General features: G+C 40.2%; 1 protein-coding gene across 1 annotated transcript in view; it reads left to right on the forward strand.

Moving 5' to 3' along the window:
* The window catches only part of TMEM132E (transmembrane protein 132E), a 101,904-nt gene that overhangs the window by 59,425 nt on the left and 17,865 nt on the right, over positions 1-24,614 (forward strand). The window contains exons 4-6 of the mRNA XM_029285924.1: positions 7,028-7,220; positions 8,320-8,463; positions 22,886-23,091. Of these exons, the coding sequence (XP_029141757.1) occupies positions 7,028-7,220; positions 8,320-8,463; positions 22,886-23,091 (543 nt within the window). The remainder of the gene's footprint in view (positions 1-7,027; positions 7,221-8,319; positions 8,464-22,885; positions 23,092-24,614) is intronic.

Raw genomic sequence — 24,614 nt, forward strand, 5'->3', positions numbered from 1 at the left:
GCTACCTCGGAATATGGAATTCCATTTAGCTGTTAACGGATTAACGGAGCTCTCTCCTTCTCCACAGATTTTGATCTAATCCTTCTTTAAAGCCAGCTGAAACACAGGCTACAACACCTCTAAGAATGCTTAGCAGAGAACCCTTCTGTTGCTTTATCCCTTATTATGTCATTTTCTACTGTGACATTTTATTCTATGCAGCAATATAGGGACACCTGCAGTGTTCCTTGATTTGCTGATATGGTGGGTGCTATGTTCATTTGCAAATTCTCTGTCTTTCTGCATCGACAGAGAGCACCCCTCATAAACGTAGCATCTGCCAGATAGGATTGGGATGGCTGGATGTTTTGGGAGAGAGAGAGCACTAGCTTGGAGAAGACTAATACAAAGAATGGTGTCCTTTTAGAAAAACCACTTTCTGTATAGGCAGAGCAAAGTGTCTTTGGGAGATGTTGATCAGGGGATGGAGGCTAAAACATATAAAGAATGGTTGCTGGAATTGGGTATGTTTAGTTTAATGAAAAGAAGGANAGAACAATTATAGGTAGTCCTTGACTTACAACCACAATTGAGCCCAAAATTTATGTTGCTAAGCAAGAAACTTGTTAAGCAACTTTTGCCCCGTTTTACAAATTTTCTTGCCACATTTGTTGAGTGAATCACTGCATTTGTTAAGTTAGTAAGACAGTAGTTAGGTGAATCTGGCTTCCCCCTTGACTTTGCTTGTCAGAAGGTCGCAAAAGGTGATCACATGACCCCGGGATACTGCAATGTCATAACTACATGCTTGTTGCCAAGCATCTAAACTTTGATCATGTGACCATAGGGATGCCGGAACGGTTGTATGTGTGAAAAATGGTCATAAGTCACTTTTTTCAGTGCTGTTGTAATTTCAAACAGTCATTAAATGAATTCTTCTAAGTTGAGGACTACCTGTAATCAGTGGAACAAGTTGCCTTCAGAAGTTGTGGGTGCTCTGACACTGGAAGTTTTTAAGAAGAGACTGGACAGCCACTTGTCTGAAAAGTGTTTCCTGCTTGAGCAGGGGGTTGGACTGGGAGCCTCCCAAGGTCCCTTCCAACTCTGTTATTCTGTTATTTGAGTCTCGGTAGGTTAAAATAACAGTGTGATTCAAACAATGGATAGGATTAGCCGTTTGAGCCAGTTAGAAGAATAGAAAGCCAATGGTTTCTCATTCTCTCCCCTCCACCTGCTTCTGCCCCATTTATGGCAGCCCTAATGGCTGTGTGCAACACTTCCCTATCAGTGCAATGATATCCCTGGTGAATGGCATTCCCACATGGATTGCACCCTTACATAGGACAGATTCATTTGGCACGGTGGGGATGGGGGCACTGTTGGGTTGTGAATCTGTAGTTTCCATAAAGCATAAATTGTGTGGTGTTGGGCTATAAATAGCTGGGCTGTTTGGATGTGCCCTCTTTCTCCCATTAATTAGCTAATTGCTAACCACTCCAGGATGCTTCCTCTTGTAAGCAATTTATTTTATTTCCTAAGCTACGTAAAGTCATTTATCTTAGCAATTCTCATCCCTGGAATTCTCTTCAAACATGCTGCCATTTCTCTTTTCTAAAATGTGTCCTCAGAATTTGAATTATCCTTGAGTCTTCTTACTTAAGCTTTTTGAGTCCCTTTTCCATGTTTAGTTCAGATGATAAATCAATACTTGGTGTTCCTCAGAAGCTCTGATTGACTAGTTGCCATTAATAGCATGCTTCGTTCATTCATTCATTCATTCATTCATTCATTCGATTTGTAACTTCCTACTTCACATACATGGCTCTAGGCAACTTACTTCTTCCTCCTAGTATTTTTCCGCAGGTACAGGGTCACCTTTTGGATAAACAAACCCCATTTCTCGTGATCAAAGGCAGCAGAACCAATTGGATGATTTTCATGTCCATGTTAAATGTATCCTGCCACATTTGCTTCAGTTTTCAATACAATAAATACAACAGATAAAATAAAAAATATACAGGTAGTCCTCGACTTACAGCCCCAATGGAGCCCAACATTTTTGTTGCTAAGTGAGACATTTGTTAAGTGAGTTTTGCCCCATTTTAAATCTTTCTTGCCACAGTTGTTAAGTGAATCACTGCAGTTGTTGAGTTAGTAACACAGTTGCTAAGTGGCTTCCCCATTGACTTTGCTTGTCAGAAGGTCGCAAAGATGATCACATGACCCTGGGACACTGCAACCGTCATAAATATGAGTCAATTGCCAAGCATCTGAATTTTGATCACATGACCATGGGGATGCGACAATGGTTGTGAGTGTGAAATGGTCATGAGTAATTTTTTTCAGTGCTGTTGTAACTTTGAACAGTCACTAAATGAACAAATAAATTGTTGTAAATCAAGGACTACCTGTACAAAATGAAACACATAGCAGCTGGGCATCTTCCAAACAATTATCCCATCCGACCCATGCTGGCAGAGGAGACATGCTGCAGACCCTGTCAATCAAGGAATTCTGGCTGGTGGAGTCCAGGAGGAGTAACTTTTCTACTGTGGTTCCTGCCTTTTGGAACATCACCCCCCCAGGTGAGAACTGCACTCACCTTACTGACCTTCCATAAGGGCCTGAAGACCTGTGGGGTGAACCATTTTGGAGATGGCTATTGCATTAAGAAGACATTCCACCTCTCCCAGTGTACTTCTTGCTCCCCTCCTCTTCATCTTTTAATTGTATTTATTATTCTTATTTCTTTTTTTAAAATATGTTTTATTGATTTTTAACATAATCACCTTAATATTTGGTAAACAGCATGTTGTCTGGGTTAGTATTTAAAAAACAGTCAATAACAATTAGTTTTTATAATTCTATAGTCCACATAGTAGCTTTGCTTGATTTTCTCTTCTTCCAATAATATTCTCTTTTGCCAGCCTTGAATTAATACAGTTCTTATTATTTGAATAAATGACAATTAAATATAGACATTTTTCTCATGTTTCTGCAAATAATAACCACATCAATATAAAGCTTCTTTTCATTGATCATCTTGATTGCCTCGTCATAGATCCTGTTTACAAAATTCTTATTTAAATTTGTTTTTCCCACAATATTCAAAGCCTTCTTACTGGTTAAGATTTTCTCAAAATTAGTTACACTTAAGTATTTAAGTCTTTTTTCTCATACAAGCCATTACATTTTTACATTTCTCATATCTTAAAGAAAAAGAAGGGAAAAAAACATAGAAAACATTTCTTTTATACAAGCCATCCCAACATTTTTATATTTTTCATGTCAAAAAACCAAACACAAAGGAAAAAAGAAAGAAAACATACTATGTTACTTGAGGAGTTCATCCCTCTTAAACTAATCTTCATTTATATTCAAAATCTTTCTATTTCTTTAATCATATTCAAACAGATGTTTAATTTTTAACTAGTCCCTCTGGTAAATCCCATCATTTAATTTCTTAATTCTCACTTTAGCCTTTTTTTTTCAAACATCTTTCCTGATCAATATGCTTCGCTGAATCAAAGAATCTTCCCATAATCTTGTAAATGTTGTTGCAGGTACAAAAGGCAAAACAGTTAAGATGTTTTTATAGAAAGGTTTCGCCCCTTCGTATTCATTGAGAATCTTTTCTTTCATTCTTGATTTCATTTATCATTTTTTGTCTCTCAAGTTCTCGTAGTTCTCCTGGCAAAATCCATTTTGTCAAATCTTTTTTCTTGTCCTCAAACTTATTTTGTAACCTTAGAGTATATGTTGTCTTTTCCATGTCCAGAATTTCCTGTGGGTTTTTTTCCATCTGGGTTAAGTCAAACTTCTTTGTATTATTAAATTCCATCTGTTTGGATTAGTTGCAACATAGCATAGATCTCCTTTTGGAAAGTATTTGTTTTTTCTTGGTATATTCTTTCTGCAGTTCTCAGGTTTTCCATGATAGCCAAAAATCAGGGTTTTCCTGATTTCCTGAAATTGAATAAATACCATAAATAAATAAAAATAGCAGTAGCAATAGCACTTAGACTTATATACCATTTCATGATACTTTACAGCAGTCTCTAAGTGGTTTACAAATGGTCAGCATTTTATCCCCAACAATCTGGTTCCTTATTTTACTGACCTCAGATGAATGGAACGCTGAGTCAGCCTTGAGCCGGTGAAAATTGAACTGCTGGCACTTGGCAGAATTAGCCTGCAATACTGCATTCTAACCACTGCGCCACCAAAATGGAATCATGTGACTGGAAAACGGGGTGGGGTGGGGCAGCTGTCAGAACTTCGAACTTATGTCATAAGTAGCCCTAGGAAGGGAGGTCCACCATAACTTTGAATTGTCTTTAAGTGATTGATTGTAAGTCAAGGGCTACCTGAAACACAATGAATAAACCTCAGGAATGGTATATCCCTGACATTCATATAGTCCCAGTCCTGTTTTCTTTTTGCAAAGTGTTAAAGACTTTGGGTCTGGATGTTAGATGAGCCCATGCTATATGGTGTTTATATTTTTATTTATGAAATTTATAGACTGCCCATCTTACTCTCAAGAGCGTTTGTATTTCTTTTTGCTGGTCTAGAGCACAATTTATTTTTATGCTCCTTTTTGCTGTTTATTTATGGTAGGTTTTTTTTTAAATCTTACAATAAGCATTATAAGTGCAAGTTGTATAAGTTGATGAATAAATAAATACATTATTTTTTTCTGGCTCTGAAGAATAACATCAGAAGTGTTGAACTGGTTTTGTTTTGTTTTTGTGTTGTTTTTTTAAACTGTGATTACTGGTTTCAATGAAAGAGAGGGAGATTTGGGGACAGAGGCCAAGAGGGCTGACCAAATAGAAAAAAGCATGGAGAATATATCAGATAAATATCCCCATATTACCACAAATATCTTGATTTTTTTCCTCAGCAGCAATTTTGGAGCTGTAGGATGAGAGGCAGTTGCAGTATAGAGCAGTTAAGAGACCCAAGAGGAGATACCTCATGTGTGAATCAATTCTTTGGTGGCCATTGAATATACGTTATGGTTCAATATGATACAACTGACAGGATAGCAATAGCAACAGCATTTAGACCTATATACCATCCCACAGTGCTTTACAGGACTCTCTGGGTGGTTTACAATGTCAGCATTATTTGCATATTGTCCCCCAACAGTCTGGGTCTTCATTACTTACCTTCATTACTTACCTCAGAAGGATGGAAGGCTAAGTCAACCTTGAGCCCTGTCAGAATCGACCTCCTGGTTGTTCGATTAACCACTGTGCCACCCTGGCATAGTTGGATAGTGATACCAACTGTGTCATGGTATGTTCTTACAGGGGTAGGATTTCTTTTTTTGGGACTGTGTTCAGATAAAAACTGAAGAAAACACATTCAGCTTGGTCTGTGTGAATCTTTGTGACTTAGGAAGTGGTGCAAACTCCACCCATTTGTTCCATTTTGTGAGTGAATGCGTGAACCCAGAAAAAATGAGAGAATTAATTAAGGTGCTGGTCTAGAAACTAGGAGACTATGAGTTCTAGTCCCATTTTAGGCATGGACTCCAGCTGGGTGTCTTTGGGCCAGTCAGAGCAATCCATCCCACAGGGTTATTATTGTGGTGAAAATAGGAGAAAGGAGTATTAGATAGGTTCACCTCTTGAGATATCTATAAAAGTAATAAAGCTGGGATAAAATCTAATAAATAAATAAATTCAGTAACCAAATTCAGAAAGTTGATTGAATGCAGTCACTCTCTAGTTGTCTTTGGATATATTTTTCAATACTGTATTTAGTTTGCTGTAGTGCTTACATTAGTTTCTTGTACTTCCTAGCTTAAAATCATAGCAGTAGCATTTGGGGCTTATATACCCCTTAGTGCTTTACAGCACTCTCTGGGCAGCTTACAAGGTAGAAGCATTATTTGCATGTTGCCCCCAATCATTTTGGTCCTCATTTTACTGACCTCGGAAGGATGCAAGGCTGAGTCAAGGGTTAACAAGAACAGTTTTTGACAATCAGAGGGATCTATGCAGGAAGGGGCTCTGGGGATGCCAACCCTTGCCTTAATCACTGAGTAGGTGGTAGCTGATAAATTGGAGTTATTTCTCATTTTTGCATAAGCTTAGGCTTGCTTTCAGTTGAAGTGGTATATGAATTGCTGCTATTGCTTCCTTTCCTCTTTCCCTCTTAGCAGATAAATAATTTTCAGTCACTGCATTTGACTTAGTTTCACATTTTTATTCTGTTTTCAACATTCTATTATAGTCTTTCAGTGGATAAATAACTTCTAAAGAAGATTGCATGCAGTCCAGGTACTTACATTTAGAATGTTTTAGATAGAGCTAGTAATTCTTTCACAGTGTGCAGTCCTGTGTAAGTCTTACTGAGGACAACACACAAAGACTTATTCCGAGGTAGAGTAACACAGTTTGCTCTTGGGCAATTGCTGGAATAATATTTTTTTAAGTAAACCATTTTAACAAGGGCTAATCTTTTTATAATGTCTAGCAGTTTATTACCAAGCAACCTGAATACTGCAACAGTAATGTAATAAATATGATATTTTGTCAGGGATGTCTTTCGATGAGGGAAAAAAATCCACAAATGTTTGCAGAAGTAACATTTGTTTGTTTAAAGCCTTGTAGTTTAGCTAGTAAGGCGGATTATAGATCAATAAAATGAGAGAACCCCAGCTTGACAATATAGTATAAAAAGATATTGCATGCAAGGAAAAAGGGAATGTGGCAGAAGAAAAAAAAAAACAACCACCACCAAATATTCATATAGCAATTTAAGGTTCTTGTACTGCTTAGCTTGCTGGGGTGGCTGTTGGAAGATGATTTGAAGAGCAGTAAATCTTCTCAGGAGGGCTGACATTAGACAACTTTCTCTCCTTCTCAGAAAGATAAGGTAATGCTAAAGGGGGTTGGAGTCATGAGCATCTTCCAAATATGGGAAGAAATTCTAATGTTTATCTTTCTGTCTGGACTGAATGCTCTGTCCCTCCCCACTCTCCCACCCTCCCTGTGGCATCAGGTGTCATCCAAGCCCCTTTGTCTCCTGCCAGGGACCAGGACTCGCCCTACGAGATCATGCAGCTGGACTTTGAAATGGAGAACTTTACCAGCCAATCAGTGACTCGACGCATCATGTGGCATATAGACTATCGGGGTCGTAACCCACCGCCCGATTTGGAGAAGGCTGTGACTGAACTGACAGTAATTCAGAGGGATATCTGTGCCATCCTTGCCCTGGCCATGGTGAGCTTCTATCTTAGAAGCAAGCTAGAAGATAGTTTAGTTCTCTGTTTGGCTATTATCTTAGACCTGAAATATGCATTCAAATGCTTGATCTAATTCCTCTAACTTCATTATATGGGACTATGGGACTCTTAGTTTAGTAGAGATACCCATATATTGGGTGATACGAATTAAAATTGATACTGACTTTAAACATGCTACGTAATCTTTGCTTCATCATTTTGATACAGAGAAATAACTAAATCATGTCTTAGTATGATGAATGAATCGAGGCAGTTATGCTTTAGTTTCCTTAACCAAAGTTGGTTGAAAAAACACAATTAGTTGGATCCAACCATTTCACTCAGCCATAAATTACACTTTACAATACAAAGCATATTAGTTGGCTTCATACAACATGCTAACTCTAAATTAAAGTTTACTTAATTGCTTAGTCTGGTATGAATCTCTTCTTAAAATCAGTGATATAAGAGTTTTGTCTGGCTTTTGGGGGGGGGGTTGTTAAACACATATGCTTTGCTATTATGTTTGCATATATTAATGTTAATATGTGGAAAAAATAGGAAGATGGAGGAGTATTAAATATGTTTGCAGCCTTGAGTTATTTATAAAAATAATAAAGGCAAGATAAAATTAATTAATTAATTAAACAAACAAACAAACGGACGGACGGATGGACGAACTTATACCTCCCCAGTTGCCAATATCAGAACAACTTAATGTACACTCTGTTAGGAAAGCAGTGAAAACAAGTTTTTGTGTATGTATTTTTATGTTCTCAAGTTTACTACCCTAAATATTTGAGAATAACTCTCAAGAATTTATGCCATTAAATACCATTTCCTAGAGGAATCTAGCCCAAACTGGTGCCCTGCAGTGCTGATTTTCTAATCCCATAATCCCTAACTGCATGGCTAGTAGCTACCACAGCTGTAGAACACCAAGTTGGGAAGAATTCCCTGGGCTCAAGCATCCATGCAAAGGTTAACAGCATCTCAAACAGACCTTCCTGGATATCCTGTAAAAATGAGCTCACGAGGAGAAGATGGTGGGACCACATTCCACTCAATAAAACATGGCCTCCTTTATCATCCTTAAGGATACAGAAATCATCAACACAGCCATCCTCACAGGACGGACAGTTGCCATCCCTGTGAAGATCATCGCCATAGAGATGACAGGAGTTATCTTGGATATTTCAGCAATGGCCAAATGCAAGTCCAGCAATGAGGACATCATCAAGGTGGGTGAAGGGGCTGATACATGGGAGGAAAATACAAATCTAAAATGAGCTAAAATGGCGTTGAGCATGAATCACTGTCTTACAATGTCTTAGCTAGTTGTGTGCACCAAGCCATCATAATAGTTCATAATAAGATTTATTTCCTTGATGCAGCATGTTATATTTTGTTAACCCAGAATGCAGTGTTGCTACTTTGGGGTCAAGTTTTTTGTTTCTGATACTGGACAGCCAAACACATCTGCTGATTTGGCAGTGGTAGTTGCAATTGTTCTAAATATTTCTTTTCAGTGTTAGATAGACTGCCTCTGAACATGGAATTCTTTTACAATCATCATGACACTTTTGTTTCTTTTTAAAGCTATCTGGTTTATATTTCATCAGCATTATACACTATGTGAAGAAGTGACATAGTGTATAATGCTGTTATTCATAAATGATTTAGATGAGGGAATAGAAGGGAAACTCAGCAAATTTGCACACGATACTAAACTGGCAGAAATAGCCAACACCCCAAAAGATAGGCTCAAGAGCCAGATGGATCTTGACAGACTTGAACACTGGGCCGTATCTAACAAAATGACATTCAATGTAGAGAAAAATAAGGTTTTACACTTGGGCAAGGAATACCAAATGTATAGGTATAGATTAGGTGAAACCTGGCTCGGTAGCAGTAACTGTGAAAGGGATCATGGAGTCCTAGTAGACAATCACTTAAATATGAGCCAGCAGTGTGTGGCAACAACCAAAAAAGCCAATGCAATCCTATGTTGCATTAACAGAGGGATATATTCAAGATCACATGAAGTATTAGTGCCACTTTATAAAATCTTAGTAAGACCACTGTATCCAGTTTTGGTCACCATATTACAAAAAATATTATAAAAAAGATGTTGAGACTTTGGAAAGAGTTCAGAAAAGAGCAACAAAAATGATTAGGGGGCTGGAGGAATTGGGTATGTCTAATCTGGAGAAAAGAAGGGGTAGGGGTGACATACTAGCAGTGTTCCATTAATTGAGGGGCTACCACAAAAAAGAAGGGACAATCTATTTTCCAAAGTACCAGAAGGCAAGACAAGAAACAATGGATGAAAACTAATCAAGGAGAGAAGCAACCTAGAACTAAGGAGAAATTTCCTAACAGTGAAAACAACTAGTGGAACGACTTGCCTCCAGAAGTTGTGGGTGCTCCATTACTCGAAGCTTTTAAGAAGGGATTGCACAGTCACTTATCTGGAATGGTATAGGCTCTCCTGCTTGAGCAGGGGGCTGGACTAGAAGGTCTCTAAAGTCCTTTCTAACTCTGTTATTTTGTTAAGTCCTTCCTTTTACAGGTAGTCCTTGACTTACAACCATTCATTTAGCAACTGTTCAAACCTACAATAGCACTAAAAAAAGGGACTTATGACCATTCCTTGCACTTATAACTGTTTCAGCATCCCTACAGTCACGTGATCAAAATTCAGGTGCTTGGTAACCAGCATGTACTTAAAACAGCTGCAGCATCCCAGGGTCACATCATCACCATTTGTGACCTCAACAGGCTGCCGACAAAATCAATGGGAGAAGCTGAATTCATTTATCGAACATGCGATTCACTTAACAATTGCAGTACACTTAACAACCCTGGCAAAAATGGTCATAAAATTGGGTGCGATTCACTTAATAATTGTCTTGCTTAGCCATGGAAATTCTGTTCCCAATTGTGGTCGTAGGTCAGGGACAATCTGTATCTAGCATGAATTTCAGGCTGGTTTGTTTCACTGAATGTGACTCCATTGTTCTATTCCTAGCAGAGAGGAAGAGAGAAGCTTTCCTTTATCTACAGCTTCTACATCTTACATGGTTTAATAATCTGTTGCAGAAGTAGGAAGTTCCTCATTTGCCAGATCCCTAAGACTTGCCCCCAAGGCCCTTCAAAATGAAAATAGAAATGGCAAAAATATATCAAAATCTTACATGAGAATGTCAAGATTTCGCAGTCTTGCAAAGGATATAATAATAGAATGTTTATTTATTTATTTATTTATTAATTGCATTTATATCCCGCCCTTCTCCTTTCGGACTCAGGGCGGCTGACAGATTAGATAAAATACTAACATATATACATATTATGCCTAATTAAAAATTTAATTAAAACGAGATATTTGAATATGTCCAATTAAAAGTAATTAAAACCCCTATAAAATCCCCTAGGCCAGTCCCGCTNGGATCACCCTGATCTCTGGGGGCAGTTCGTTCCAGAGGGTGGGAGCTCCCACAGAGAAGGCCCTCCCCCTTGGGGTCGCCAGCCGGCACTGCCTGGCCGACGGCACCCTGAGGAGACCCACTCTGTGAGAGCGTACAGGTCGGTGGGGGGTAATCTGTGGCAGGAGGCGGTCTCGAAGGTAACCAGGTCCGATGCCATGTAAGGTATCATCTAGTCCAATACCCTGTCCTGTATAGGAATCCAATACTACATCATCCCCAATACATGGATGTTTAAATGCTTCCAAGAAAAAAAGAATCCATTGCCTCCAGACTCTGGTCCTTTGTTAAGCAGTTCTTACAGTTAGGAATTTTTTTCCTGATGTCCATTGTGTCCATTGTGTGCAAGCACTAACCACTGTTTTTCCTGCTTTTTTTTTTTTAAAAAAAAATCAATTTCCTATCAATGTTCAAAATATCTCTATTGCTTATAATTTTCTCATAATATATTTGGGTAACCAAAATTTCCCTTATTCAAACCCTTTTAGAATTTTCATATTTCCCATCTCATACCAAAATATAATATTCTAGTTAGAAATCCTATCCTTCTAGTTATAATAATACTTTTATTTCTAACATTTATTTTCTTAACCATATTCAAACATCTGTTTAATAATATAATATCCTGTCTCTTATAGTTTTCTCATAGTAAATTATATTTGGGTAACCAAAATTTTTCCTTATTCAGACCCTCTTGGCATTTTCATATTTCCCCTTTCATACCAAAATATAGTATTCTAGTTGCATATCCTATCTTTCTAGTTATAGTAAAACTTTTATTTCTAATAATTATTTATTCTCTTAGCCATGTTCAAACATCTGTTTAATAATATAATGTCCCATCTAATGGGTCAAAACCTCTATTTTCTTCAGTCTTATTCTGGCTTTCTTCCTTTGCCAACTAACTTTCCAAGTCAATGCATTTGAGTCCTCCAATAGTTCTTTCCCTATTTTTGTGTATATTGTTTGAAGTAAGAAAGACAATTTGATTAAAGTATTTTTGGAAGAACACTCAGCCCATCTATGTTCATTAAACAGCCTCCCTCCTTCTCCAATTTTCCACAATGCTCCTGACAGCTTTATCTTCTGTTCAATCAGCTCTTCTTCCTTATCCTCAAATGTGTTCTGAGATCTTGACAAGTAAGATATCTTTTCCATTTCCGGTATTATCTCTGCATCTTCTAATTCTTCATTTGTCTGAGTCTGTCAATTCCTTCCTTTAAGTCCTCCATCTTTGGTTCTGCTGCCTCTAATTTTCCTTCTATTTTCTGGATTACTGGTTCCTTCTTTGTAGTCATTTTCTGAATTTGTAAGGTTAGATTAGAAAATTGTTCTTTTATCTCCTTTGAGTTATTTTTAGTTTCATCATGAGCTTAGACAATTGTCTCTTGTATTGATTTCAACATAGAAAGAATTTCTTTCTGAGATTCATCAACATTTTCTTGTTGATATGTGAAGCTGGGGGTTTTGGAGACAAATGTTAAAGATGGTTTTTTTACCATTTAAGACTAAGTGTGGAACTTCCATTTTGTTTTTGTATGTGGTCTTTATAGTCCAATCTATTTTGAGATTTAAAAAGTTTCAGTCAATTGTTATTTGAACTCCAAATTATCCAGCTAGTCTGTCAGTCCATCCTTAGGCCTCCCCCAAACAAATATCAGCAAAGTCCAAGTTTTTTCCTTCCATTGAAAAGCATATCCTTTTTTTCCAGTGAGAAAAGATAGAATTAAAAATTATTCATCAATCAAAAGTTTATAATCCAAAGTGTTCCATCATCTCGATCAGTCAAGCTTGTTTCTTCTACAGGGGAATAGTTCCATGACACAGCACTAAAAGTCAGTATTTATATTCATAATCCAAGCAGGCCAATTTCAAAATATTTTATTTTGATATTTATGCCACGCAGATAAGCAGCCCAAGAGTTTACTTTTTCCCCCTTCTCCAGCTGCAGTCTTCAAAAGTGAAAGTTTCCAAGGACACCCAAAGTCTGGGCTTCAGGCCAAATTTCCTTTAAGCATAATAAATTGTAGTGCCATGGTTCGCCACTAGATGTCGTTAACGCCTTCTTCCAGCTTCAAACTGATATTGCAAGCTTTTCAAGTCTCTTTTCTAAAAAAGTCTCAAAAGCCCTTTTAGTCCCCAAATTTCAAGGCTATATATTTATATTGATTCCAAATTAATCTTATAATTTTCTCCATTTTCCCCCAAGCTGTTAGTTCACTGCTTTTTTTTTCCTGAGGGAATGGGACAGAAATTCCCTTTCCCTCTCTCCTTGGGGAGGGTTCTTTGCTTTGGGCAGTTTTTTCCAGGAAAAATCTTAAAGTTAAAAAGAGAGGATAGAGTCTTATCCAGTTTCATCCACGTTGCTCAAAAGTTGCTCGTTAGTGCTTATTTCCTTTGGTTGTCATTAGCTTCTGACTGGCTACATTCCCCCGTCAGTTTGGAGGGCTTTCTCGGATCAAACGGAAGGGCCGCTGCCCCTCTGTGATCAACGAGGGTCCCCTCCTTCTTTGTCACCTCTCCAGGGTGACTTTTGACCCTTTTTAGGGTCCCCAGTGGGGCAAAATCAAACATGTCTTCCTGCCATGTCTTCCTGCATCTGTAACGCTGCGACATCAAACCGGAAGTCCTACCAGGGCACCTTTTTAAATGGTTCTTTTCAGCTTGAATAAACACTGCAGCCATTGCACACTTCCAGGTAAGCTGAGGGACACTTTGATGGGCTAACATGCTACTTTCCTGCTCATAAATTTGCCTGGTTGCTGTCTCTGGCTCCAGGGAAGACACTAGCAGGCCAGAGCGTGCATGCTGAGATGAATAATTCATCAACTTGCTGACCCCTCACCTTCTGTTTTCCATTAAATTCCTTAACATCCTCCCACCCCTGCTTCTGCCCCCACTGAATTATGACAATGCTGTGAAGAAGTGTGTCTGGCAGGAACTCTCACTTACCTGGAGAGATTGCAAAGTGGGGAGGGAGGAAATTGCTCTGTCAGGACTATAAACTGAGGCCATTCATCAGGCAACGTGCTATCTCTTACAGTAAATAATTCAGCATCAAGGGGAGTGGTGATGCTGTTGGTGGGTTGTCTCCTGACTCCCTGGGTGGGTGCAACAGATAGGGGAATAAACAAGACAAGAAGCACTATTGATCTCCTGACACAAGGGGTGCAGGAACAAGACTTTGGCTATGCAAAAAGGTAGCCTTAATGCAGCAATCCTTATAAGGTTGTGTTGGAATTCCTGGCTTAACTGCTGAACACAGGGTTTGCATGCAGCCTGTCCTGAGTCCAATCCAAATTATGCAAGACTAAATATAAGGTGAAGTGTTGCTGTCTGTTAAGCAGGAATGGCTGCAGCTTTGATGGACTGAAAAGCCAGGGTGATTAATATGGTGCAGATGCTGAACTATAACCCATCTTCTGTCACAGAATTCGGATTAGTTACTTTGTTCCTTTTAACAGAATAAGAGAGTTGAAAGGGACCTTGTAGGTCATCTAGTCCAACTGCCTGTTCAAGCAGGAGACTTTATACCATTTCTGACAAGTGGCTGTCCAGTCTCTTGTTGAATGCCTTCAATGATGAAGCACCCACAACTTCTGGAGGCAAGCTGTTCCACTGGTTAATTCTCACTGTTAGGAAGTTTCTCCTTATTTCTAGGTTGAACCTCTCGATCAGTTTCCATCCATTGTTCCTTGTTTGGCCTTTGGATGCTTTGGAAAATAGGTTGACCCCCTCCTCTCTGCGACAGCCCCTCAAATATTGGAATACTGCTATCATATCATCCTTGGTCCTTCTCTTCACTAGACTAGCCATGCCCAGTTCCTGCAACCGTTCTTCATATGTTTTAGCCTTCAGTCCCCTAACCATCTTTGTTGCTCTTCTTATCTGCACTCTTTCTAGAGTCTCAACATCTTTTTTATAGCATGTGACCAAAACTGGATACAGTATTCCAGGTGTGGCCTTACTAAGACTTTATAGAGCACTACCAAATTAACTCATAGATTTGTTTTCGGGGAGATAAAATTAAAGGTGGACATGCTGTGTTTCCCACCTTGAACTAGAGGAAAGACAAAGTGTGCATTTGTGTATAAGATAGGTTTATATATGGATATCATTATTTAGGAAGTCCATTTGTTTTGATTGTAAGTCAGAAAGGTTCCCTCTCTGCTATTTGGGCAGCTATAGGATTAAAAAAATCAAATATCTATTTCTGTATATAACCAGTGGGAGCAAGCCTTAAAGGTCAATAGCTTAGTTTTAGTTTTCAATCTCTTGGTTTAAACAGGGTGTATAGCTTCTTTCCGTGTGAGGGTTGCACTTGATCTTTGAGACATGGGCAAGGCCTGGATAAAAAGGAGGTTTCATTTAATTTATGTTTCTACTAAGATCCAGTAGAATTGATAGGATTATCCAAATTTGGGGGGGGGAGTCCTGCAGTCTTGCAGCCTCAGATCCTATACCTCTGGATTAAAAGAAAATAATAAAGGTACAATGGTACTTTGGTACTCAGCTGCTTTGAAACTCATCAAATTTGGTACTCAATGCATTTTGATGTGAAAATTTTGTCCTGGTACTCATTGTTTGTTTGGTATGCAATGCACAAGCTAGAACTTGTCGCTGTTGGCTGCATTGTGACTCACTACATTATTCCTTATGGGAAAAATTGTTTAGTATTCATCATTTTTGGTACTCATCATGCTTCCCGGAACCAATGAATGATGAGTATCAAGGTACCACTGTAATAGGGAAGCCTCAGGTCCTTGAAGAGCCATTTCCTATAAAAAAAGACCATTCTGACCTAGATGATTGCATTCCCACATTGTAGCAAATGTGGTTAATTTTAGTTATGATTTGTTAAACAAGCCAAAAACAAGCCAATGCCAGTTTTTCATTCCTCATTTGTTCAATCAAATTTGGTCAATTTTCCTATTATTTTTAGCAAATCTTGCTTCATAACTCTGTGGCTTAGAGAATAATGAAATTATTCTTGGTGATTGAATGGGGCAGTAACCAAGACCAAGACAGGAAGCCACAAACCACACAACCCGTATCTAACAAAGTTACAGTTACAGTCAGTTATCCTAAAACAAACCTAGCTTTCAGCCATTGATATAGAGTTGTCAAATAAAGAAATTGTATGCTTTTCTGTTTGTAGATCATGCTGAGTCCAGAAACATATCATGCGAGCATGATATGTGAGATTATTATGATGGCAGGTTTGCATTTTAATTTGAAACAATTAAGTTGCTGGCATGGAGTTGGCAGCTTCCTTCTGTGAGACTGTGGCAACCCGTGGATGAACAAATCTCTCCCTTGTCTGATTTGTAATTAATACAGGAAAATTATTTCTTTGTATTGATGTTTAGTTCATAGGCTACATTGTCTGCCACAAGGGTCCTTTCTAGCAGCTTACACTGAAATAATCCATAGAAACTCATAAAACTATTCATTGAGAAGCAGAAAAAAAAAATTAGCAGAGCCTCCTTCCATTTGCAGAAATAACAGTTCTCAGGAGAACAAGATTAATTTGAAACGATCTCTTAAACAGAGGCGTGGAAATCTTACGCTTGTGGGATCTGCATTTTTTACTAGAATCTCTAGGATTGCTAGCTGAAGCCCAGTACTAAGCTGTGGTTCAGGATGATGGGATATTGTGAAACAAGGTCCCTGTGAACATTTGTCCAACTTATGACTTTGTTTCCAGTCCTCATCTTTTCATATATTATAAGAGCCGTAGTAGCGCAGTGGTTAGAATGCAGTACTGCAGGCTAACTCACTGCCCACTGCCAGGAGTTTGATCCTGACCGGCTCAAGGTTGACTCAGCTTTCCATCCTTCCGAGGTCGGTAAAATGAGGATGCAGATTGTTGGGGGCAATATGCTGACTCTGTAAACCACTTAGAGAGAGCTGTAAAGCACTGTGAAGCAGTATATAAGCCTACGTGCTATTGCTATTACTATATGTGTCAACACTGCAAATACTGTATATTCTTGCTTTGACAATGTGCAGAACTGTCTGGTATTTATATAGTTAAACCAGCAACCAAGAAAGAGGGAGGAGCATAAGGATAGCCCGGGAGAAAGAAACCGGAAGTAAATCACATCTTCCAAGTTGATTGGAAGATGTGAACCATGACCCTACAATAAGGGAGTGGAAATGTTTAGAATGTTATGCGTACAGAAGAGAAGCAGGTCTAAGCATTCATCCATTTTGTGCTGACGTATCTGTAACATTAATAAATGCTTTTAGGAGAAAATATGCCTGAAAGTCCTTTTTAGTGTTTCGTTAATCAGACATTTGACAATATGTTCCTCCCAGTATAAATCAGCAGCTTAATTCAGAAATGGGAAGGAAGTTTATCTTTATGGTGTCTTCCAAATCCTTGGCCAGGGCCCCTCCAGATACTGTTGAACTACAACTTCTGGCACTGCTTACTCCCATTAGAGATGGCTGTCTGTTAAAGTTCTGCAGCTTCCAAAGGGCCACTGATTTTCTATCCTTAAGGTAAATATTAAAATGGATGGGAAACAAAAGGCAGCCCTGTGTGTAATGAACTCATCAGAAATGGGAAGGAGACCAATGTTTGGCTGCCTCCCACTCATATATATTTTATTGCAATGTTTTTACCAGGAAAAGGTAAAGTGATTTTGTTTGAAGCTGTGCAAAAACTGGAAGAGAAGAGAGATAACTGACAGAGAAATGATTGAATGTGGGTTGTGTTGTGTGAACTGAAGAGCTTGAGGCCATATCTGATGCTTATTATATTTTCAGGAATGGCCTATAGAGCTAGGTTAGAATCGGAAACATTTCTTCTCTGCTTGAGAAATCCTGCAAATGTTACTTACTGGCTCTTGTTCAACCTCCTGGGAAATTGCTATAGATGTTTGGTGTGACTTGGAAGTCCTAATTTTTATTTCATTTTGGCTTATGTAACAGGTTTCTTTTTTTTGCTGATTTTGAGTCTCAATGCCATTCTGGGAGAAGGAATAACTAATTAAATAAATATTGATACTCTTTAAGAAATGTGAACGAAGCTGCATGTCTACAAATCTATGGAGGCGCTTGTGTCATCCAAGTTCTAAGACCACATTGCTGAAAATTGATGAAAAATATATAGCCGTTTGCGTTAACATCGTTTTTGATTTTTAGTTTCAAAATAAAGATCAGCAAACACAAAGTGATCCCTACCAGGCTGTGTTTGCACAACATGCTTAATAATAATACAATAGGTGAAAATTTGCATTTCCCAGCATGCTGTGCAGGGTGTTTTCAATCATCACCCCCCTCTTCTGTTTTTGCAAATAATAACAACAATAACAGTCTGCACTCAATTTCTTGAAACTTAACATGAGATTCTCTGCAATCCTCATGAACATGCTTCTTTCCCCCTCCTTCCTGTGCAAATTTTTGCTGATAGCTAGGAAGGTTTCCTTACCCATTCTATGTTGCCTAAACAGAACATAAGCACCGTTAGGTTTGTCTAGATCAGTGGTGGCGAACCTATGACACGCGTGCCAGAGGCGGCACTCAGAGCCCTCTCTGTGGGCATGCGCACCATGCTCCGGAGATGGCAACTGTCCCTCTTCAACCAGCCACCCGGTAACTTGCCAAGGTCCCACATGGCTGGATGCATCCCAGCACAGCTGGTTTCCCTCCCCCCCATCCCATCCCTCCTGGCCTCGCATGCTCTCCTTTTCCTGGACACGACCCACTGCATCGCCTCCTCAGCTGTTGGCCAGCCGTCCAGCTGAGAGGCAGCTTCTTTGAACTGCTGGTGGTGGGCTGCAGAGCCCCAGAGTGCGCCAGTCGAGGGGCCGGCAGGCTGTGGCTGCTGATGGACACTGTCGGCCCCCATGCGCTTGCTGGCCTCTGTGTTCGGGGGCCGATGGTGTCAGGCAGCAGCTGCCCTGGCTCCTGCCTCGCCTTGCCCTGCAACAATGGCACCCCCGCCCTGCCTTGCCTCACCCTGCAGGACGAGCCTCCTGCCCACTGTCCCACTTGCCAGAGACCCCCTGGATCTCCCCCAACCCTGCCCGGCCCCCACAGGCATTCCTCCTCACGAGCAACATCAAGGTGACCATGCCCACCTTGGACACACCCACCCAATCTGCTGTGACCACCACAGCCATGCCCACCCAATGGGCCATGCCCACCCAGCACCCGGCGATACATAAGTGGGTTTTGGGTTGCGAGTTTGGACACTCAGTCTCTAAAAGGTTCGCCATCACTGGTCTAGATCAATGATGGTGAACCTTTTAGAGACCGAGTACCCAAACTGCAACCCCAAACCCACTTATGCATTGTTGGGTGTCAGATGGGTGTGGCCAATTGGCTGGGTGTGGTCCATTGGGTGGGCATGGCTGCAGTGGTAACGGCAGACTGGGTGGGACTAAAAAGTTCAATCAATTCCAACTTTGCAAGATCTTTTTTTTTCCACGAGAAGTTGAAATTGACTCATTGATTGAACCTTTTTTTTTTTTTTTGCACACGGCGGCGGAGGCCTAAAGTGAAAAGATTTTATAAAACCCAGCTAAGGCCTAGGACTGGGGTGACGGTGCACATGCCTACAGAGAGGGCTCTGAGTGCTGCCTCTGGCACCCATACCATAGGTTCGCCACCACTGGTCTAGATTATCTTAATGGCTGCATTTACTAGCAACTAGAGCAAAAATGAGCCAAAGGAAGGAGCTGCTTTTTAGGCATCTTGGAACTGAGATGGTATTAATTTTAGTAGTATTTGCATTCTCAGGCCCTGAGAGGCTGGGAGAATCTCTAATGGTTTATGCCGATGAGTATGTTTATTAGTGTAGGGGATGCAAGTGACAGCCCAGCATCTTTATTTTGATGAATGACACAGTATCCAGAAATGCATTTCACGACTCATTTTTATTCTGATGCCAAGCTGGGATTGTCTTTGCAGACATGCTGAGCTTGTGTCTCTTGGATGTTGAAGCCAAGCTTAAGTAACCCTGTGGGAGTAAGAGGAAATAGACCCTAGCAGGTTTTACCACACGTATGTGCAGACATACAGAGCCAGGCAAACACATTATCATATTAAACTCTCTTGGCTGTTAAATTCCAATTAAAATACATCTGAATGAAGGGCAGGGAGTAGATTTAAGTGAAGAGAGCAGTGATTTTCACAGCAGTTTTGGTCTCTGGTTGAAACTTTCTGAGAGACAGCCCATTCCTCAATGGGAGACCACCTGTTTTGCATGGAAGATGTTTCAGATTCAATTGCCCGTCTCTCTAGTTAAAGAATCACAGAGAACAAAACCGTGAAAACATTTCTTTCTCTCCAAGTGCCAGTCAGAGTAGACACTACCGGGCAAGAGAAGTCAATATTCTGACCTGTTGCACAACTGTGAGAACGTGCTGTTATTGATAGTGAACATCAGAGATGCTAGGACTGCAAAGAGGGAAGGTTGTAAAATAAGGCTGGAGTAGCATTAGTATTAACTAATGGCTGGAGTAGCATTAGTATTAACGTTAGATCCTCCCATGCTTTGTAGCATATCGGGCAGCAAGGATTCTCCAGTATTTTCGGTGTGGGGCAAGTACATCAGCATCTTCCCCTGTGATGTTTAAAACCTTTAAGTCGTCTATGAATGTTCTTCAGCATGTATTTTGAGGGCGTCCTCTTGGTTGTTTGGCATTGGGGGAAATCCATCTCATTGCCATCTTGAGAATGGGCATAACATTCAAATTAATGCATTTGATTTCTATCCCATCTTTCTTTCAGGAGCTTGAGGTGGCCCTTTATAGCAAGATGTCTATTAGCTACTCGTAAAACTGAAAGTAATATTATTTTGAGTGTTCAAAATTACCACAATGAAAAGCTCTTGCCAAAGAAATGCATTACCCAGCATTCAGTAGACGATTTCATTGGTCCATGCAAAGAAGCAGAAACAGAAGAAACATAAAAGGAATGATCTGTGTTTCCCATCTATTACATTCTTGTTTAATAGCATTTGAACATAAAAGAGGGAGACTGACTCTTAAAAGTTTTCTTTGCTCCTAATAATTCATGTCCACTAATAAATACAATTGGAACTTCCTACAATTTCCAAAGTCTATTCATCTCTATGTGGGCCAGAATGGGCTAAGTGGTAGCTGGAGTATTGTGATGCAAGCCTTCAGTTCATCATCTTGCCCACTTTGAACTTACATAAACATGAGATTCTGTGGATGCCCCAAAGGCAGCCCTATTAGAAGATGCTAGAGTAGTCTAGCCCCAAAATCAACCCAGGTCTGGGTTACATTAGCAAGATCTATTGGATTCTTGGAGCCTTCCCTTTAGCTTGTATGGTGCCTACCTAGCCTTGGCCATCACATGCAATTATTAGGAAACATTGCAAGATCACACAACATCCAAAGCTGCAAAGTGGAAGCTTTGGGGGGTCCACTAGGCCCATGCTCGTGTCTCCTCTTTCAAGAGCCCAGGGACCTTTTTCATGGAGCAACTGTTTCTGAGATTTATTTCATGACAAGATGTTGTAATTTGGCATTTTAAAAGGTTCCACTACCTAGAGATCACATTTGCCCCAACAGCCCAATTCTTACTGACTGCTATCTCTTTCTCATAGAGAGTCATCAACTTTTATGACTCACTTGTGATATGCAAAATTTTGAGAATTTGTAACGGGTACTCAAATAAAATGGTTAACATGATGGGTAGATTTAATCATAATGTTCTTTGAAACCCCTTTTGATTGTTAGGATGCTTCCTATCCTTGTTTGCTTTGTTTCTGAGCAAGCAGATTCCCTTTTAAGCCGTTCCAAAGATTTTAAATAACTTGTCTCACCACACTGTGAGTGTGAGTACAGGTATCTCCAAATTAGGGTCTACCATTCTCAGAGCAAACAGATTTTCCAAAGTCAGATCCAAATTGATCTCAACCTATTACTGATTCTCTAGTCATTGTTTAGATCAGCCGTCCTGATCTGTTGAGTTTGGAGTGTAATGAGTTTTCCAATTAATCCACTTCTTAGGACTTTAGTGAATATCTATTACTAGTTTGATAGAGGTTGATAGGTTATGAGGGTGTTTCCTCAACCAACTCTTCTCCAGATGATAGCCTCTCTAGACTGGATTCATAAGTCTCCTGTTTTCACATACATTCACATGCCCTTTCCCACACTTTCAATAAACTTTCACCCTTTACTTTATGGCCTTGAAGTCAAGTATTATTGTCATCTCTGCCCTGGGAAACTTTGGCTCTTGACATCTCTTTCACAACAGATATATTGAAACAAGCTGGCAAACCTCAGAGAATATCCCTGGTGAAGGAACAGCAGATGCACCCATCTCTGATAGGAGCATAACTGCAAGGATTTGCTGTTTTCAGTTTCCAACTCCACAAAGTGCTTGCAAGATACATATTGATGTATTCTAATAGTTATTATAAGTGTTATTCATTTCATTCGATTTTGAATGGTTATAACACTTCAGTAGAATTTGTATCCCATCAGAACAACCCGTTTTAACTGGGGCACAAACATTGTGTGTCCAGTCACTTTTAGGAGTGGTTGGGATGCAGGTGGGGGGGGGGACAAAATTGTGCCTCCTGGGCCCAGTTCAGTATTGTTTGCCCAAGGACCTTCCTCCTGCACGTTCAAAATGTTCCCTTGGTAGAACATAAATAAATCAGCAGAATTCAGGGAGCAGACTATACGAAGTACACAGCTTTCAGCCTGCTTATTTGCCACAATAAAGGCTATAGCGTGCCGATAATAGAAATGGTCTCTTAACTGAGCCACTTTAGAGTTCAAATGCATGTGAAATTATGCAGTATCCTTAACTGCTTGTCCCTCTAGTAAAGGCCATTGTTTACTTAGCCAATATGCATATTGATCAGTTATAATGGAAATGTTTTTCCAAACCATTTCTTTTTCTGCTTCTGTTTTTTATTTGGTAATTAGAGTGGTTCAAGAGAGGCTTCGGTAAATCTGTGCTGTTGCTATTATTTCTTTACTTACGTGTCCATCTTCTCTCTTTTTTTCCCCTTCCCTCTTTCTTACTGACGTGACACAAATGCTTTAAAACAATCGCCAGCCAAGTAAGAGGCCAATTTAGAAATCGTCCCTTGTTCGATGGTAATTTTTTGAAAATTACCTGAAAGTCCTCACCAGGGGCTCACCACATGTCTTTTTTTTCCCTCCCCATTTTTCTGTAGGTATCCAGCAGCTGTGACTATGTCTTTGTGAGCGGCAAGGAGTCTAGAGGGTCCATGAATGCAGGTGTCTTCTTCAGCTATGAGCACCTGAGTGCCCTCTTGGAAATGACCGTTTGGGTCCCCAAACTCCCTCTTCATATTGAGCTGTCTGACCCACGCCTCAGCCAAGTGAAAGGATGGCGAGTTCCCATCTTACCCGATCGGAGGTAGTTTTGGGCTCTATACCTTAACGAGGATTTAGAGAAACTGGAACAGCTTCAGAGGGGGAGGATTAGTGGAATAGAAATTTAGTCGAGAGAGACAGAAGCATCTGAGCAGGTTAGCTTTGGAAGGAGAAGACCGAGTGGGAATATGACAGTTATTGTGCAAGATGATGCCTGTGGAGGTGAGCTGGTTTATCCAACAAAGGGGAAATCATTATATCTCTGGGTAATTAGTTCCATGGTGTAATTACTCTTCCATGAAAGTTTCTCCCTAACACTCAGTTGGAATCTGCCATCTTAATATCCATGTTTCTGTGTCTGCCCTCTGGGATGACAGAGAGTAGATAAACTGTGAGAGATGATGCCCACAGAGGGGAAGGTGGTGTGAAGGACTACGGTGAGGCAACAGCTTCCCAGCAAGAAGGAAGCACATTCCAGAAAGGGAAGGGGAGAGAGAAGAGGCAGCACGGCCCACAGATGAACAGGAGACAAAGAAAGAAAGTTTGGATAAGGTACTCCCTAGAACAGTGGTGGCGAACCTATGGCACGGGTGCCAGAGGCGGCACTCAGAGCCCTCTCTGTGGGCACGTGCGCCGTCACCCCAGTCCTAGGCCTTCAGCTGGGTTTTATAAAACCTTTTAGCTTTAGGCCGCCGCCATGTGCAAAAAAAAAAAGGTTCAATCAATTTCAACTTCTTGCGGGAAAAAAAATCTTGCAAAGTTGGAATTGATTGATTTAACTTTTTAGTCCCATCCAGTCTGCCCTTACCACTGCAGCCACACCCACCCAATGGGCCACGCCCATCCAATGGGCCACACCCACCCGGCACTCGACAATGTATAAGTGGGTTTTGGGTTGCAGTTTGGGCACTCAGTCTCTAAAAGGTTCGCCATCACTGCCCTAGAATCTCCAGGATATATCTGTTAGGCTGAGGGTGGTAACGATTGAGTTTGGCAACATTCTGTCTGTTATGTGTAAGCCAAAAGAAAAAGAAAAAAGAATTGAACTCTGGCTAAACTGTTCCATGTCATTCTTGGGCTTAGATGGACATCAACATTGACAAGGTTAACCCTTACTACCCTCAACCAAATGTATATACCCTGGGAGATTCTAGGGAGGGGCTATTTCTTTCTGTGTTTCCTGTCCATCTCCGGGTTGTGTTGCCTCTTGTCTCCCCGCTTCCCATGCTGGAATGTGCTCCCTCCTTCCTGGGAAGCTGCTGCCTCATTTTAGTCCTTGATATCACTTCCTCTTCCATGGGATCATCTGTCCCAGTTATCTATTCTGTCTCATTCCAGAGGGCAGACAAAGAAACATGGATATTAAGATGGCAGATTCCAACTGTTAGATCACGCTTGGAATACTAACATCCAGTTTTGGTCACCACAATATAAAAAAGATGTTGAGACTCTAGAAAGAGTGCAGAGAAGAGCAATAAAGATGATTAGGGGACTGGAGGCTAAAACATATGAAGAACGGTTGCAGGAATTGGGTATGTCTAGTTTAATGAAAAGAAGGAGTAGGGG

The sequence above is a fragment of the Protobothrops mucrosquamatus genome, unplaced genomic scaffold (genome assembly GCF_001527695.2).
Source record: "Protobothrops mucrosquamatus isolate PMUCROS unplaced genomic scaffold, P.Mucros_1.0 scaffold2528, whole genome shotgun sequence".
NCBI lineage: Eukaryota > Metazoa > Chordata > Lepidosauria > Squamata > Viperidae > Protobothrops > Protobothrops mucrosquamatus.